Here is a 16537-nt window from a genome sequence, read left to right as displayed (position 1 = left end):
AAGTACCTGTTTGTTACTAACAATGGGATTCTTATAAGAAAATGCAGACCACCCTGAGGTAACTGCAAGTAATGAGTGGTCAGTGAACTATCAAACTGTACTTCCAAAATCATACAGACAGGAAATACTTAGTCTGGCCCATGCAACTCTTTTGGCTGGTCATTTAGGGATTAATAAGACTTATCACAAGATAATAATAATAGTAATAATAATAATAATAATAATAATAATAATAAAGACTTTATTTAGAGAAGATAACTCAATTAGTTACAGAACTAATTTACCTTGAGGACTTCTATCTGTTATGTACAACATATACAGTATATACAACATGTGAAGAATCTGGCTTGACACTAAATAATTAAGTAATTTTAAAATTCAAAGTATCGAGCCTGGAACACATGCACAGGCATCTGTGAAAACATAAACATATATAAAACATAAAATATCATCCTGCATTGAAAATTTCAACTATGAAAATGATGCAAAATTACAGAAAAGCAGGCGGTATTTTTTTGTACTAGAACTGTTCAATTTTCTAAAGATTTCATCCATTTAAAACACTGATTATGAAAAGAAGAAATGCTAGAAGCCTGTCTTGTGTCACTGGGAATGTTGTTCCATACCAGTGGACCAGTATACTGAAAACTTTTTTTTTAAACAATTCCTTCTTTGACCTTGGTATAATGTAATTTTTACTTCTTGTGGACCTTAAATTTGGAGTACCATCAGCATCTCTTTGGTGAAAGATATTGCTTAGGTAGACAGGAATGGCTTTTCTGGATACTTTATACATCAATATGGCCTTTCTAAGGAATATTCTTTCATGTATTGTTAAAACCTTTATATTATACATTGCATCCTGAAAATTGTCTATACATTGATCTAGAATTAAATGGCAAGCCCTCTTTTGGAGTCTTAAAAGTGTTGTTATGTTTGAATTAGAGGTATTACCCCAAATTACATTACAGTAGTCCAGATATAGCTGAATATAACTTTTATAAAAGATAACCCTATACTGAAGAGGAATGTATGTTTTGATATTCCTCAGTAGCCAAAAAATTAACCTTTTTTGAAATGTGTTTCATGTGAATAGACCAAATAAGATTGTTATCTACAAATACATCAAGAATTCTATCTTAAGAGGTCATATTAAGGCTCACATTGTCAAATAGAACCTGGAGTTTGTCGCTATATAGCCTTGCTTATTTTTGTTGTGTTGTAACTAGTAGGGGTTTCGTTTTTTTATGTATTTATGATCATACTGTTTTCCTTGCACCATACTTGAAGTCTGTTGAGAGCATCTTTTAAGTTATTTTCAAGTACCGTTTTGGTTTTACCCATCTCAGACAGTGTAGTATCATCTGCACAGAGGTCAGTGGAAGAAACTGAAGTTCCAATCTTGAGAGGTAAATTGTTGATAAACAGAATGAATAACAGAGGTCCAAGGATAGAGCCTTGTGGTACTCCACAATTATTATTTTTACTTTCAGAAAGTTGACCATTTAAAGATACTTTTTGCACTCTATTGGCTAAGTTGAAGAAGTAAACCAGTTTAGGGAGTTTTCACTGCATTGATATATTTTAGTTTTTCAAGCAAAATTTCATGGTCTATAAGATCAAAAGCTTTACGAAAATCAACCATAATAGTGCCTACCATTTCTCCTTGATCTAATGCTTTCAGTCATTTATCAATCAAAGATACAAGTGCAGTTTCACACTCTGGAGTGTTCAAATAGTTGAGAAAAGAATCATGTACATGTTTGTCTAGTAATATGGAGAGACAAGGAAGGAAAGAGATGGGTCTGTAGTTATCTACATCATCTTTTGTTCCTGCTTTATGCAATGGTATAACCTTGGCAGTTTTCCACGTTTGTGGAAATTTATTAGACCTAATACTTTCATTGCAAATGAAAGCTATACTCTCTACACTTGCAGGTGCAGCTACCTTTAGTAGCCTTGGTCCAATCATATCAAGTCCTGTAGCTTTACAATCATCCATTTTTTAAAATATATTTCAACATGAATTCTGGACTCATTTCAGGAATTTCAAACTTTATATTGTTTGGTATCTTTTTTAGTACAACAATGTTTGAGTTTCAGATGATCAGATGAAGTTCTAGGTTCTTAAAGTTTTTCAGCAATTTGAACAGAAACGTTGTTAAAAATATTTGATATTTCAGTTGGATTATCAGTATAAATGCCCTCATGATTGAGGGATAAAATTTCAGTTTTACTCTTACATTTGCCTGCACCAAAGCCTGTAAACACTTTCCAGATAGCTTTCGGGTTATTTTGGTTTTCATCCAGCACTTTTTTGTAGTGCGCTTGTTAGGCCTGATGTATCATTGTATTAACTTTATTCCTCCAAACTCTATATTCAGTTTGATTTCCTACTGATTTTAGTTGGTCTCTTTGCTTTATTGCTTCTAAAATTTCTGGGGAGATCCAGCCTGGCTGGTGGTCTTTATCCTGTGTATTTTTAAAGGGGCATGCTTGTTCACTATACTGATGAACAGATCTGTCCAAGTATCTAAAACATCATCAATATCTTCAAAGACCTGGACTGTATTCCATGGAATCTGTTTCAGATCTTCTAGGAATTTAACAGTATTAAAGATTTGAAATGATCTGTAAGTAATGGATTTATGGATATTATTTTTTGATGATTTGCCATTGACTTTGCGTGTTAGAAAAATTGCAAAGTGGTCACTTATACCAACCTATGGAACCATAACTTCCAAAACATTTTCTTTTGTATTGGTATAAATATGATCTATAAGTGTTTTAGAGGTAGATGTTACTCTGATGGGTTCATTTACTAGTTGCTCCATACCTAACGAAGCAATACAATTCATCCAATTCACTTTTATTTGATCATTGAGAAGGTCTCTTATATCTATATCACCTAGAATGTAAAATTCTTTCTCTTCATTTGAAATTTTATCTACCTGAAGTTCAAAATATTCACACCAATCAGTATGTGATGATGGGGGCTCTGTACACAAAACCTACTAAATAGGGCTTAGCTTTTTCTAGAGTGATCTGTAGCTAAATTGATTATTATTCCTGTATTTCTAGGTCTTTCCATCTTTTACAAATAGTACGAGTTCTAACATACACAAGGAGCCCACCACTGCCGCTTTCCCATCCTTTTTGGTAAGTTTTGTCATAGCCATTGATATACAAGAAATTTTCACCCTGATTTTCTGTTAACATTGTTTCCAAGAGTCCAAATAAATGGATATTATTATTTGGAGAGGTTAGCAGTAACTTAATTTGATCAATCTTCCCACGAAAACCCTGAATATTTAAATGACCTATGTTTAACATTTGCTAGAAACTCCTAAATTCATGAGATCAATATCTCTTGAATCACTTCCATTGGCCAAAAATGAAAAGTGATGTTTGTAAATACTCCAGATCTTGTCATACTTGTCAAATGGTAGGAAAACCATATAAGATAATACCCAAGTCTCATCTGCAACCTATTCCTGCATTTGACGAACTATTTAGTCAGGTACTCAATCCTTGTTGACTATACTGTGTGAGTCATCAAGATTTCCAGAGGCAATTCCTTTGATGAATATTAAAACTAAAACAATAGTAAAGGCTTTGATAAAGTTTTTTACTCAATCTGATCAAGGGTCAAATTTTATTTCTGGAATTTTCCAGTAAGCTATGCTTCAATATGGCATTCAGCAGTCCAAGTCAAAATTAAAATTAAGGTATGACAGAGTTACAATGGAGAGAATTTTTCAGTCTGGTGATAGAGTTCTATCTCTCTCTTGTTCAATCTTCAAAACTTTCTTCAGATTAGGTATTATGGCCCTTACAAAGTTAAGAAGAAAATGAATGAGTTAAATTATAGTAATAGTACTCCTGGGATATAAATAAATTAAAGGAGTACCTGTATGTGGATAGTGATAGCCAGGTTAATCAAGCAATTAATTTAGTTGTACCTGTTCCACACACTGAGGATTTAAGCGAAGGAATGCAATCAGACTCTATTGATTTTAGAGTAACAAATCTTCTAAATTCAGAAATTATGAATAAACTGGACCAGAAACTTCCACATTTGCAACAAGACAAGAATGAACTAAAACATTACTGCTTGAATATGACCTCTTATTTCCAGATGTTCCTACAAGAACAAATACAATCTGTCATGATGCTAAAATCCTAATTTCCATACCTGTGAAACTCCTGTACAGGATGAACCCTCTCAAACAGGAATGTTTGAAAAAAGAAATTCAGTATATGCTGGATAATGATTTCATAGAGCTAAGTAAAACTGACTGGAGTTCACCATATATACTTGTTCTGAAACCAGATTAAATACTTCCTGCATGTGTACTGATTATAGAAAGGTGAACAGTGTGACTAAAACGGATTCATTTCCATTACAAAGAATAGATGACTGCATTGATACAATTGGAAATCAAAGCATGTCATCAAATTTGACCTTCTGAAAGGATTTTGGCAAATTCCACTTACGGAACGACAAAGGAGATTTTGGCATTTGTGACTCCAGATGGACTTTATCAATATAAAGTGATGCCATTTGGGATGAAAGGTTCACCTAATACTTTTCAATGTTTAACGAACATCATTACATTTAGTCTAGATAAATGTGATGCTTACATCGATGATGTCATCATCTACAAAGATGCCTCGAAAGATCATTTAGCAACAATTTGGAAACTCTTTGACAGACTCACTGATGCAAATTTGATAATTAATTTATGTAAAAGTGACTTATGACATGCTTTTTTAACATTCCTAGGACATATCGTGGGACATGGACAAGTTAAACCTATAGATGCTAAGGTCAAGGTTATCTCTGAATTACCTGTGCCTATCAGTAAAAAGCAACTGATGCAATTTTTGGGTATGGCTGGATACTATCAGAAATTTTGTTCCAATTTTTTTCTTAACTGCTGAACCCCTCACAAACGTATTGAGCAAGAAAATCAAATTTCATTGGTCCTAAAACTGTCAGGAGGTTTTGATAAGTTAAAGGCCATACTTAAGATTACATCAGCTCTTACATCTCCAAATTTCAGTCAATCAGTCAAACTGTCTGTTGATGCAAGTGATGTTGGGGTTAGAGCAGTATTAATTCAAGAAGACAAAAATGGTGTTATCATCCAGTGTGCTATTATTCTAAGAAATCAAATAACCACCAGAGAAAATATTCCACAATGGAGAAGGAATGTTTGGCTTTGATACTGGTATTACAACACTCTGAAGTCTGCATTAGTTCAGCTCCTTCTCCAATTATAGTGTTTAGTGATCACAACACAACCCAATTACTTTCATTGGCAAGATGAAATACAAAAATTAGTGATTATTAAAGTAGAGTTTGATGTTGCAGGAATATAATACTGACATCAGGCACATCAAGGGAAAAGACAATTTAATAGTAGATGCACTTTCACATGTATAGAAACATAATGTTTCATGTATACTTTGCCATTCATAAAATTTCATTTTATGTATTTTTTTCACCACATGTATATTAGATTGATGGTAAAACGAAAGCTTTATTGCACAAATCTTTCTTTCTTTATGAAGGGAAGTGTTATGTACATTGAATTGAATTGTTTGTTTGCTAGTTTTACAATTATTGATTTCATTATATGCTATTGTAATGTAACATCTGACCTTGTCCAAAACTGAGTTCATTTTTGCTTGATCAGATTGACTTTTTTTAAATATTTTTTTTTATTTCATTTTATGTCAACAACTAATACACAGCTAAATTATTCTCTATGTTTATGGGCTTAATATCAGGATCATTATTAACAGAAGAGGTAAATATGTTGATTTGGGTGAAAGTTTTGGAGTTTCCCAAGTGAATTTTACAGGTTATGGTTTTGATTTTGTAAACATCAGGATAATTCCAGAAGGTTATTTTCCATTAGGTAATTGGTATTTCTACAAAATGTTAATTGTTATCTGAGTCAAGTAGAGAACTAGATAATTGTGTAATTGTGAGGACTCGGTTGTGCTTTAAGAGCTAGCACTTTCAAGTTGTAATATGTTGTGACCAGTTTGGGCTGAATTTATTTTCTTCAGATTATTGAATTCAAGTGATTATTTTCTCTGGAAATACAAAAGTGCTCTGATAAAATTCTTGGATAAAGACATTCACTGGAATTTATCGAACATTCAAACCTGGAATTATATTACTGTGATTCAACAAAAAGACTGTTAACACAGCAGAACTCCATAAGGGCTGTTCCATTAAAACATACATGGGACCTAGGGAAGGCACTTTTAAAATGGTGTACTCACCCATAGATGCAATTTAGAATTTTCTTACCATTTTAATATGAACTCTGTGAATCCAAGTACCCTGGCATATATGTTTTTTTAAAAACTGCCTTCCCTAGGTACCATCTTTGTTTTAATGGAACAGCCCTAAGTTACAACAGATACGTCATCGCCTTCAGTTCTGGATTTATTCGGGACTTGTACCAAGTTTTATTTAAGACTTTATATTATTAGGACTAGCGTCTGTAATTCTTGGATTATTTTGGGTCTTAATTCACAATACCGTAAGTTCTTTTTCCTCATTTTTACTTTGTATTCTATGGAAATAAATTATTTGTTAAATTTTACAAAGCTTGTTGTCTTTCACTCTTTTCTGTTACTTATTTTAAAAGCATAGACTCATAACAGTTGACAAAGTGAAGTTAAAGCTTCAAAGGATGAAGATTCAGACATGTAACTTCCGAATACCCATGCTGCAAATGCCCAGGAAATGAAACAGAAATGTTACTGAAGCAGAATGCCAGAGGTAAAGGTATGGAATTCAGGAGATCATTATCAATCAGAAACTATTATAAATAGTTAAATATGGCTACTTTTCATCAATATTTTTGTCAATATTGTACTATACTGATATATGAAAGTTATATTATGATTATTATATTGTTGATTTAAAACCACAATATATCGTTATTCATAATTATCATGCACTACCCAAACATGCACTTGCAAAACTTCCTCTATGCATGATTCAAACTATGACAAAATGTAATGTCCATGACCAAATGTGACTATTAAACTGACTTAAGTCAAAGAATGCTAATGACATCATATGAAAGGGGCGATATGCATGATATCCAATTACTTCATGTGGATTACGATAATAGTGGAATTGCAAGAATAATGATAGGAAATCACCCTACTTCCAATCGTCACAAAACATAAAATAAAAGACCCGAAAGTAAAACTTTCAATCACTTTTTATTTTCTTCAAGCAAAATCTCTAAAATTCAATGACTTTCAATGACGGAGGTGAAATATCAACAACTTTTAAGTCCTTGAATTGAGGTGTTCATTTCTGAATGACTTTCAATGACCAAGGTGAAATATCAACAACTTTCAAGGCCTTGAATTTAGGTGTTCATTTCTGACCGACTTTCAATGACCGTTAATGATCCTGCAAACCCTGATAAAGACAGTTCCGCTTGTACAAGCTACAAGGTATTATGGTCATACATTGACTATAAGATGCAGAACTCTTCTTGGTACTGAACATTAGTACATGTAATAAATTTGCAGCTCAATCAAAAGGATTGTCTAACTGACAACAAGTGAAATCAAAACTGTGCATCAAAAACAGAGTTTATACAGACCAGGGTTCATACAGAATTCTGTATGATAAATTCAGGGACTTTTCCCCCACTTTCAAAGACATCAAACATAAGATTTCCAAGACCTTTTTTCGCTAACATTTTGTAGACAAGTTATGCTATATAAGAAAACAATGAATGCAAAAAACTACAATACTGTTTAATGATGAAAATTTAATCTATTAATTTCCTAAAATTGCTTTATAATGATCTGGAAGAAGATATGTTAACATTCATTGTTATTTCAGAAATATTTAACTTATGCATCAGATTTAATAGAAAATAAATTGTTCTCTTAAAAGACATCAGCACTGCTTTAAATGCATAATTATAGTTGCTGTTTTAAAAAATGTTTGGGTTTTTCAATTTTCAAAGACTTTTAAAGACCTCAGGGTATTATGCTTTATGTTCCCAAACTCTAAAGGCCTTGAAAATGCTACATTTTTCCCAAACTGTCAAAGACCATAAGAACCCTGCAGTAAAACACTAACATTAATACAATACAGGTTGTTAGGACTTGCACGAAAATGGAAGTAACATACAGTAAAACTTTGATTACAGTCAAGGTGGAGAACGAGACCATGACAGATGTGAAAATTAATAGATAAAAGAATATGTATATTAAAAGTATTATACAATAGACTGGGTCATCAAAAAATCATAATATCTACATACAGTGTGACCCTTCTATAACACGGTAGTTGGGAGCCATAGAATCCAACTGTGTTATGAACTGAACAATGTTATAAGCAACCATGTACAGTACCAACACATTTGTGGATTTCAACGGGAGTGGGAAAGTAGTGGGCGGGACCGGGGGGGCCGAGGGGGTGTGTGTGTAATAAAAGCGGGTGCGAAAATGCATGCTTCATTGGCACAATTACCATTTTAGATCAATGTATATTATATGAGAAAAACATTTGCTGTGATAACAGAAACTGCATATATATTACTTTATTCTGAGAACCATGCATTGGTACATACACGTGTATAGTTTATATATACATGTCTAATCAACACCGTGTACTCACCAGCGAATCTCACAACATACATTGAATCCACAATACAAGTATTTCCATCGAAAAGATCCACACACAGATGTAAAATATTCAATATTTTTGTCACAGATAATTATGTGACTGAATTCAATGGAACAAAATAACAAAAACTACATAACAGATGTACGTAACGAATGATGAAACTGTACGTCCGAAGGTTAATTAACGGTGTCTGTATAAATTTCATACCACTAAATTTCTCATCAGTCAATTGTAATACATTATTATTGTTTGAAAAACTGTGATTTTCAGCTGCTTTCTGCTACTGTCACATTTGCTCTTGGCAAAGTCAATTATATTTCTCAGCTGAAGAATTTGAACATAGTCGATATCTTGCATCTCCATCCATCTCAAAGCACACTCTAAACCTTTCACTGCTTCTGTTGCTAATGGTGGACTATCCTCAGGTGTGGTGTCCTCGCTGTCATCATCAGAAGCATCACCATTGTCAGCATCACAATTGGTGTTATTGAACTTAATATTTTTAATAATTTCCGCATCCGAAACGTGGTCTGCAACTGGGCAGTCATTATCAAAATTGAGCCATTCATCAACACTTTCATGTGACTGCATCAGCTCCTCAAATGCCCTCTCAGCCTTGAACATTCTCAGAAAATCCATCAAATAAACTATTGTCATCATCACTGATGTTGCCTCTGTTTTCCTGTGTAATAGTAAATGCTGCCCCAAGTCCTTTATCCCAGCAGTTCTCAATGCAGCGTGGCGTAATGGCATCCCAAGATTTGCCACAGAGGTACATTACTTCTTTCAGATTTAAATTTTTTAGTGTCACCTGGAGTGAGGTTTCATCACAAACAATCTTGTTCACAAGTTCTCTGCAATAATTCATTTTAAAAACTGATATTATGCCCTGGTCCAGAGTCTGAATCCTGCAAGTTGTATTCTTTGGGAGGAAGCTAGCTTTTATTTTCCCATCCTTACTAACCAGGCATTCTGCAGGTGGGTGTGCAGGGCAGTTGTCCAATAATAATAGTGCCTTCGGCTCCATCTTCAGATTTATGAGGTGGGATCAAACTGCTGGTACGAATTCATTTTGAAACCATTTTTCAAACAAAGCAGCTGTCATCCATGCGTTTTTTGTGGCATCATATCAATATGGTAGGGTCTTCACATTCAAATGATGGAAGCACCTAAGAGATTTTAATTTTCCAATACATAGTGGTTTAAGTTTGTGTCATCCTATTTTATTGATACAAAACAACAACGTTAATTGCTCCTTTATTTTCTTAAACCCTTCATGTTTATGTTCTCATTCTTCACAGCTAGGGTGGTGTCAGGCATCATTTTGTAGCACAATCCAGTTTCATCACAACTGTAAATCTGCTCTGGGGAATATCCACCTTCCTCTATTATTTCCCTCATTTCATCTGAATAGTTCATAGCAGCGTCAGAATCTGAAGAGCGAATTTCTCCTGAAACTGTCACATGACTAATCCCATGTCGCTTCTTAAAACAGTTTAGCCATCCATTGCTTGCTTTGAAGCTGGAATCTTGCCCATGTAAGTCAGTGTGTAATTTTTCAGCTTGTGCCGTTACAATTGGTCCTGATATAGGCACTCCTTCAGCTCTAGTCTGGACAAACCACTGATACAGGGCTGCATCAAGTTGGGTGTCTCCTGCTAGTCTTGCTTTTTTCCTCATCATTCCCTCACTTTCATACATATCCACAACCATCTCTCTTAATTTTGCTTCTTCCTTCTTCCATCCTCGAACTGTTGATTCATTCACACCTAAATCTTTAGCAACCTGTGATTGTTTAACACCGGACTTAATCCTGTCCAATGCTTCAATCTTTTCTTTAACAGTAAAAGCTTTACGTTTCCGTTTCCCATTTTCCATTTCCACTAATTAACACTTTTACTCCTACTGGTTTGAAAGACTACAGCAAGAATAATTGTCATTAAACAATGGGGGTATATTTGTAGGAAATGGACGACATTATTTACTAGTCAACAGATTGCATAAAACAACACCGCCAAGCCATGTGCACATGTTGGCGGCTTTTGTTTCTTTGATGTTTTATAAATCGTTGCCACCTAATTTGAACAAGTTTAGCTCAGCAGTTGACTTTGATGATGAGCAATGTACTTAAATTAATTGATTAATAAATTCTGGCGATAATCTTTTATCAACCGCTGCATTGGTTGTTGCTTAGTTGTGTATGCAATTTAGAGAACATGTCGGATATTATTAGAGCAACGATTGTATATGGAATGCATTCAAGACAAGCACAAAGTAGACATGATGGTTTCATTGCTCAAGGATCAGTAATAATAATATTAACACTTAAGAGCTATCAGTTTTCAACAATAAACAAAGATCAAAGTTCTCAAAAGGCCCAGCCACTGGTTCAAATACTCATATTTCCAATGTTTATTTTGGCAGAAAACTATAAGAAATTGGTTAGATTTTTTAATTTTAGGAGCCAAACAACGATTGTTTTATAGTCGAATTCGTGTGCAATTTCCTCCCCAAAATGATAATAAACTTTCTACACGTTCTTTTTTGCACTTTTAGGAAGAGTGTGAGAATAATACATGTATATGATATTTCAGCCACAGTCGTCTTATATTCGAACTTATATGCAATCTATTCTCGAAAATGATAATAAAACTCTTTACGTATTTTATTTTTCATACTTATAAGAATTTTTTTGGGGTTTTGAGATAGATATCTGTTAATAAGGTACCTGAAATTTCGGAAGCCATGCCACGACCGCGTTATATCCGAATTCGCGTAATAACGGAGTGTGTTATAGCGGGGGTCACACTGTACATACATGTACCTGTTTAAAATATTTTGATGTACAATGCCCCAACAGTTAACAGAAACTGATGGTTAATTGGGTGCTGGATAAGTGAAGATATGTACCTGTTTTAAATATTTTCTATGTACAATGCCCTGACGATTAACAGAAAATGATGGTTAATTGGGTGCTGGATAACTGAAGTTCTACTGTACATGCTTGTCAAATACCCTTAGTAAACAACATTGACGGACACTTCACTTTGCAGTAGGTAGTATTTATTATTTTATAATCCAAATAATTGTTGACATAAGTACATTGTCATGAAATGAATAAACACAGTACATACCACATATGCCTCTCTGAATCGGAATAGTGGGCAGAGAATCATAAAAATATTTACATTCAAAGTATTTTTGCATACTGCAAACATTTAAAGTAACTGACAGTACCCGTAGATTAATTTTTTTTTGTATGACGTACTTATAAGATGGCCCCTATTCTGCAAGAATCAAATTTTCAGTAAAAAAAGGTTGACTTATAAGCGATTATACATGGCAATCAAAATTAGTTTTACCCATCAAAAAACTACATTTTACTTTTTTTTTTTACTTACCTCAGCAAGTTTTTCAAATTCTTTATCAAACTGGCCACGCATATGTTCATGATCAGTAGTGATGTATCTCTTTCTGCCGGTAACAGGAGTATCTTCTAAGTTGCTTTGATATAGTGTAACACAGGCCAACACAGCAAGTGGTATGCCAAGCAAGCATAAAAAGCCTAACCTTCGACGATAATATGACCTCAAAGTGTCAGTCTGGATTTTCAACCATTTATTCAACTTCCTGTAAAATAAGTAAAAATGTTTGAAGTACATCATGAACATTATGACCCCATTTAGGCATTTTTTGAAAAAGAAACATTATTCTGTGCTCCTCTGAGCAATGATGTTTTGCCAATTAACATTCATTAACCATATAAGCAATCTCAGACCTATCCCAAGCGTATAATTTTGTCTGCCTGATAGCATAGGTCCTTTTATGTCCATGTTTTGTAAAATACCTTTCTTCAATTGAAAAGTCACAAAAGTCACATCATGTCATTATCTCTATTTATTCTCAGGGAAATGCAGATTTAAACTGAAACAATATATCCAGTAACCATTATTACTCTCTACCATAGGCAAATTAAGAAATGGTTGCCAATATCCCAGCAGTACACACAACTGTTCCTGATAAAAAAAATCTGCAGAAACACAATTACAGTTAGACTTAAATGATTTTCACAATCTAGAACAAGTTTCAACTTGCGATTTGTACAATACTTAGCTCTGATGTAGTATGACAGACTTTGTTAGATTTAGACAGAACAATTAACAATAGTGACTCAATGAGATTCAGGTTGCTCTTTTAATTTGACAAAAACAAAAGTGACCAAGGCATTATGTAGTGCCAAAAATCTTTAAGGCTTAAATCAAGAGTCTCAAACTCAAACCACCGCAAGGGCTGCATGAGGCCATTTTTTGATAGCCCATGGGCCACACAACCTTCGTTATCTCTCATGACAATTTGTGACGCCAATCATTTTGCGGGCCACGGGATATAGTTTGGCAGTCCACGTGTTTGCAACCCCTGGTTTAAATGCTGCATAACCTATGCATGCTAATAATACACCTCTCCCTCAATAACTCACGCACAACGGGGTCCACAAACATAGACCGCACTATAAGCGATGCGTGAGTTACCAAGGGATCTCCAAAAATTGGAGAAAAAAAAAGACTCTGACATCGAGAAAACCATGGGGGGGGGGAACGTTAGGGACCTCATTTTACAATCATGTCAATAATAATTTTTAATAATGCTGTTTTTCTAATGAAGTTGTTCATTATTCTATTTAGATAACATTTTTTTTCCCTCAAAATATCCAAGCTATTAAAGATCTTTCCATCTGGTTTGAACAGCCATCAAGTGTACGTGAAAAATCTGTGTATTACGTCACTGGTTTTTGTTTTCTTGATGAGTCTGGTTCCCATAGTGGTATTTAATAGTATCTTGCCAAATCGGTAGTCCACAATTTGGGAACTAGACTAAATGTTGATACATCACCAAACAAGATTCCTTTTTTTTTCAAAAACACGTGATATTTATTTCGTGACACGCCTACGTCAAAACTCAATTTTTTATTGTTCAATTAGTACAATGTTAATGTCATGATTTCATTGGAATTAATAATGAAATTTCTTATCATCCCTGAGGATATCTCTATATGCCAGTTCAAGAATTCTCTGAAACTCGCTTGCCCACAATGGTCCATATCTGTGAAATCAAGCTCTTTATTTTACGAAGTATTCTTTTCGCTTTGCTGCCTTATTATCTTTGATCACAGTTATGAAAGAGTCTGTTAATTTAAGGTAGTTTCTGTTACAAACACAATAACATTTATTACAGTGTTTGATATATCAAATGAAGCGAGTTCACACGACATACGACCAAGGCCGCTAGATTTTAAGTTAGTCCAATTTTTGTGCCTTTTAACTTTTCTTTTATTCCACCTCCTTTTTTTTATTCTGAAGACATAATTAACGTGATAATATAAAGGAGGCCAGCTTTTAATTCAGTGCAACAATACAACAAATACTTCCCAAGTCAGTTATCAAAACACGGTTGGCACTTAATTAGGTTCTCAGAGAAACTCTCGCAGACATAACTGTTATGGTAGATTGACGTATTTTACGTTTAATTACAAGAGGACACATTGCACTTATGACGATCACTTAAAAGGAACTAAAAGATAGAACTAGAACACAAATTTCAATTGATAAAAAAATTATTTAATTTGTATTTATTTATTAAAGTACCGCCTCCACTTGGCATGACATTTTCATTGATCGAAATTTCCTTACATATCGTTAATTGCGGTGTACTAGGAATGTCGTTTGGAAAGAAAACGCATAAAAAATTTTGAGTTATTTTTAAATTTGATATTTCATAGTGTTAATTAAAATTTCCAGGTCCTATCTACCATTTTCAATGATAAAACGAGTGATACATCAAAGTTTCCATTACCAATTTTGATCACAATTTTCTTCAAGTTCAACAAATAGGGATAAATTTTTGGGTATTTTCGGGTTTAAAAATGGGATCCACGCCTGACACCCAGTTATAAGCAGGTTCGCGAGTTATCAGGACGCGAGTTATCAAGGGAGTGGTGTATACTGGATTCTGTGTAACTTGTCATACTTTTCGAGAATATTTCATGTATTTTCACAAAATACAAGACTGAACCACCTCATATTCCTTAGCAAAGCAGGTTAAGTTTATTATGTCATTATGTTTTACACTGTGCACCTCAAAATGTCCATAAATCCACCAGTGAAGTAGCTAATTTTCCCTCTCATATGTGTTCCAAAAATAAGTCAGACCTAATAAGTGACATTAAACAATACCTGTGACAGATGCTATTTTACTGGATGACATGTCATGTACTTTTTGGTTGTTGTTGTAGGATTTAACCCCATTTTTCAGCACAAGATAGGCTATACATGGCAGCCAGTACAAATGGTGGAGGAAGAACCCAAGAAAACCCCTGAAAGAATCACCGACCCATGAGAAGCTACTGGCAAGCTTTCTCAAATACCCACATTAGCCGAACCTGAGACTCAAACTTATGCAGACTGAAGTGAGAAGGCAGTGAACCATAATGGTGATCGCTTTAGACCACTCAGCAACTCGGGGACCCATACTTTATGCTAATTATTAATACTCCAATGTGAAAACTTAACTGACTTTCACAGGACATTATAACATTAAATTAATGGTGCCATGAGGTTTGAATTGTATTTTCATTATTCTGAAACTAATCAAAATTCAAAGTTTTGCACTAAATAATGTAACAGAACATCTTTGTGTTTTGTGAGTATTAAGTTTGATGAGCCAGTAAATTGATTACTACAGCACAGGCCTTGCATTATTTATGATGAGGTTTATTGTTCTATAAAACTTGTTATATTTGTGTAAACAATGTGGATGTGTGTGATTTGGATTTTTAATGTAGCTTTAAAAAAATTTGGTTGTATCACTACAATGTCTGCAGTGTGGCAGTTTATCGTGATGTCTAGTACTGGGGCATCAAGCCACAGATATGTAGTATGATGTCCCACCCAGTCACATTATCCTGATACCAGGCCAACCTGTCCTAAAACAAACTTTTGATGCTGAGTACCAAACAAGGCAGCTGTTAGTACCAATTTTTTAATAAGTTTTAGGTATGACTTGGCCAGGATTCGAACCTGTGACCTCCCGCATCTGAGGTGGATGCTAACCACTAAGCCACCAGAACAGTTTTCATATAAACAAAGGTCTATATTTAGATAATAAAGTCAATTTACTTTGTGTACCCACCTTCCTAATATTATAACTGTCAATTTGGCAACTTGAATAAGCATCACACATTCTATAAATGGCAGTGCACGACACTGAATGCTGGTGTGAAATCTCTGCATTGACATAAAACTGTCAATATAAGGCTTGTGATTTTTTAAATTATAAAGGTTCATGTTCCTGTATCTACTGAAATCAGACTGAAAACATCTGGTTTCTCTGCACACTTGGATATTTGCATATCTTTGATGTACACTAAAATAGCCTGGTGCTGCTCTGAAGTAGCTGAAGACAGGATGTATTTTCTGTGCAGTAACAAACATGATGATTGAAGCCCAAGTCAAAAATTCATCCCTCTCCGGCTGGGGACCTTTAACTGCCTTTGTTACTCAGAACTCAGGTTCGTTACTAAAATATGTCTGAAATCAAAGAAAACCAATGTTAATGTCATTTAAATTAAGACATGAAGTGGGAACATTCTGAAAATTCTTGAAACAAAGTTGTAAACAATACTGCTTTCACCCCCCACGTATATTCATTACCTTTTAAAAAACAAGAGACCCATTACATACTGAAAAATATAATACAGATATATAAATCTATTTCCATTCAGCAATACATTTTCTAAACCACACTTCAGCACTGTGTCAAGTTGTTGTTTATAGGCAGCCAATTATTCACATTTTT

General features: G+C 34.2%; 1 protein-coding gene across 1 annotated transcript in view; it reads right to left on the bottom strand.

Moving 5' to 3' along the window:
- LOC149807913 (metalloendopeptidase OMA1, mitochondrial-like) overlaps positions 1-16097 on the bottom strand; it is a 79920-nt gene extending 63823 nt beyond the window's left edge. The window contains exons 1-2 of the mRNA XM_089971938.1: positions 15872-16097; positions 12088-12316 (exon numbers count right to left, since the gene is read on the bottom strand). Of these exons, the coding sequence (XP_089828064.1) occupies positions 12088-12316; positions 15872-16026 (384 nt within the window). The 5' untranslated portion in view covers positions 16027-16097. The remainder of the gene's footprint in view (positions 1-12087; positions 12317-15871) is intronic.
- Between the last annotated feature and the right edge of the window lie 440 nt (positions 16098-16537).

The sequence above is a fragment of the Sinohyriopsis cumingii genome, chromosome 1, assembly GCF_028554795.1.
Source record: "Sinohyriopsis cumingii isolate HCF-2022 chromosome 1, ASM2855479v2, whole genome shotgun sequence".
Lineage (NCBI taxonomy): Eukaryota > Metazoa > Mollusca > Bivalvia > Unionida > Unionidae > Sinohyriopsis > Sinohyriopsis cumingii.
The sequence above is the reverse complement of the archived record's forward strand: the minus strand, read 5'-3'. Positions and strand labels throughout refer to the sequence as shown.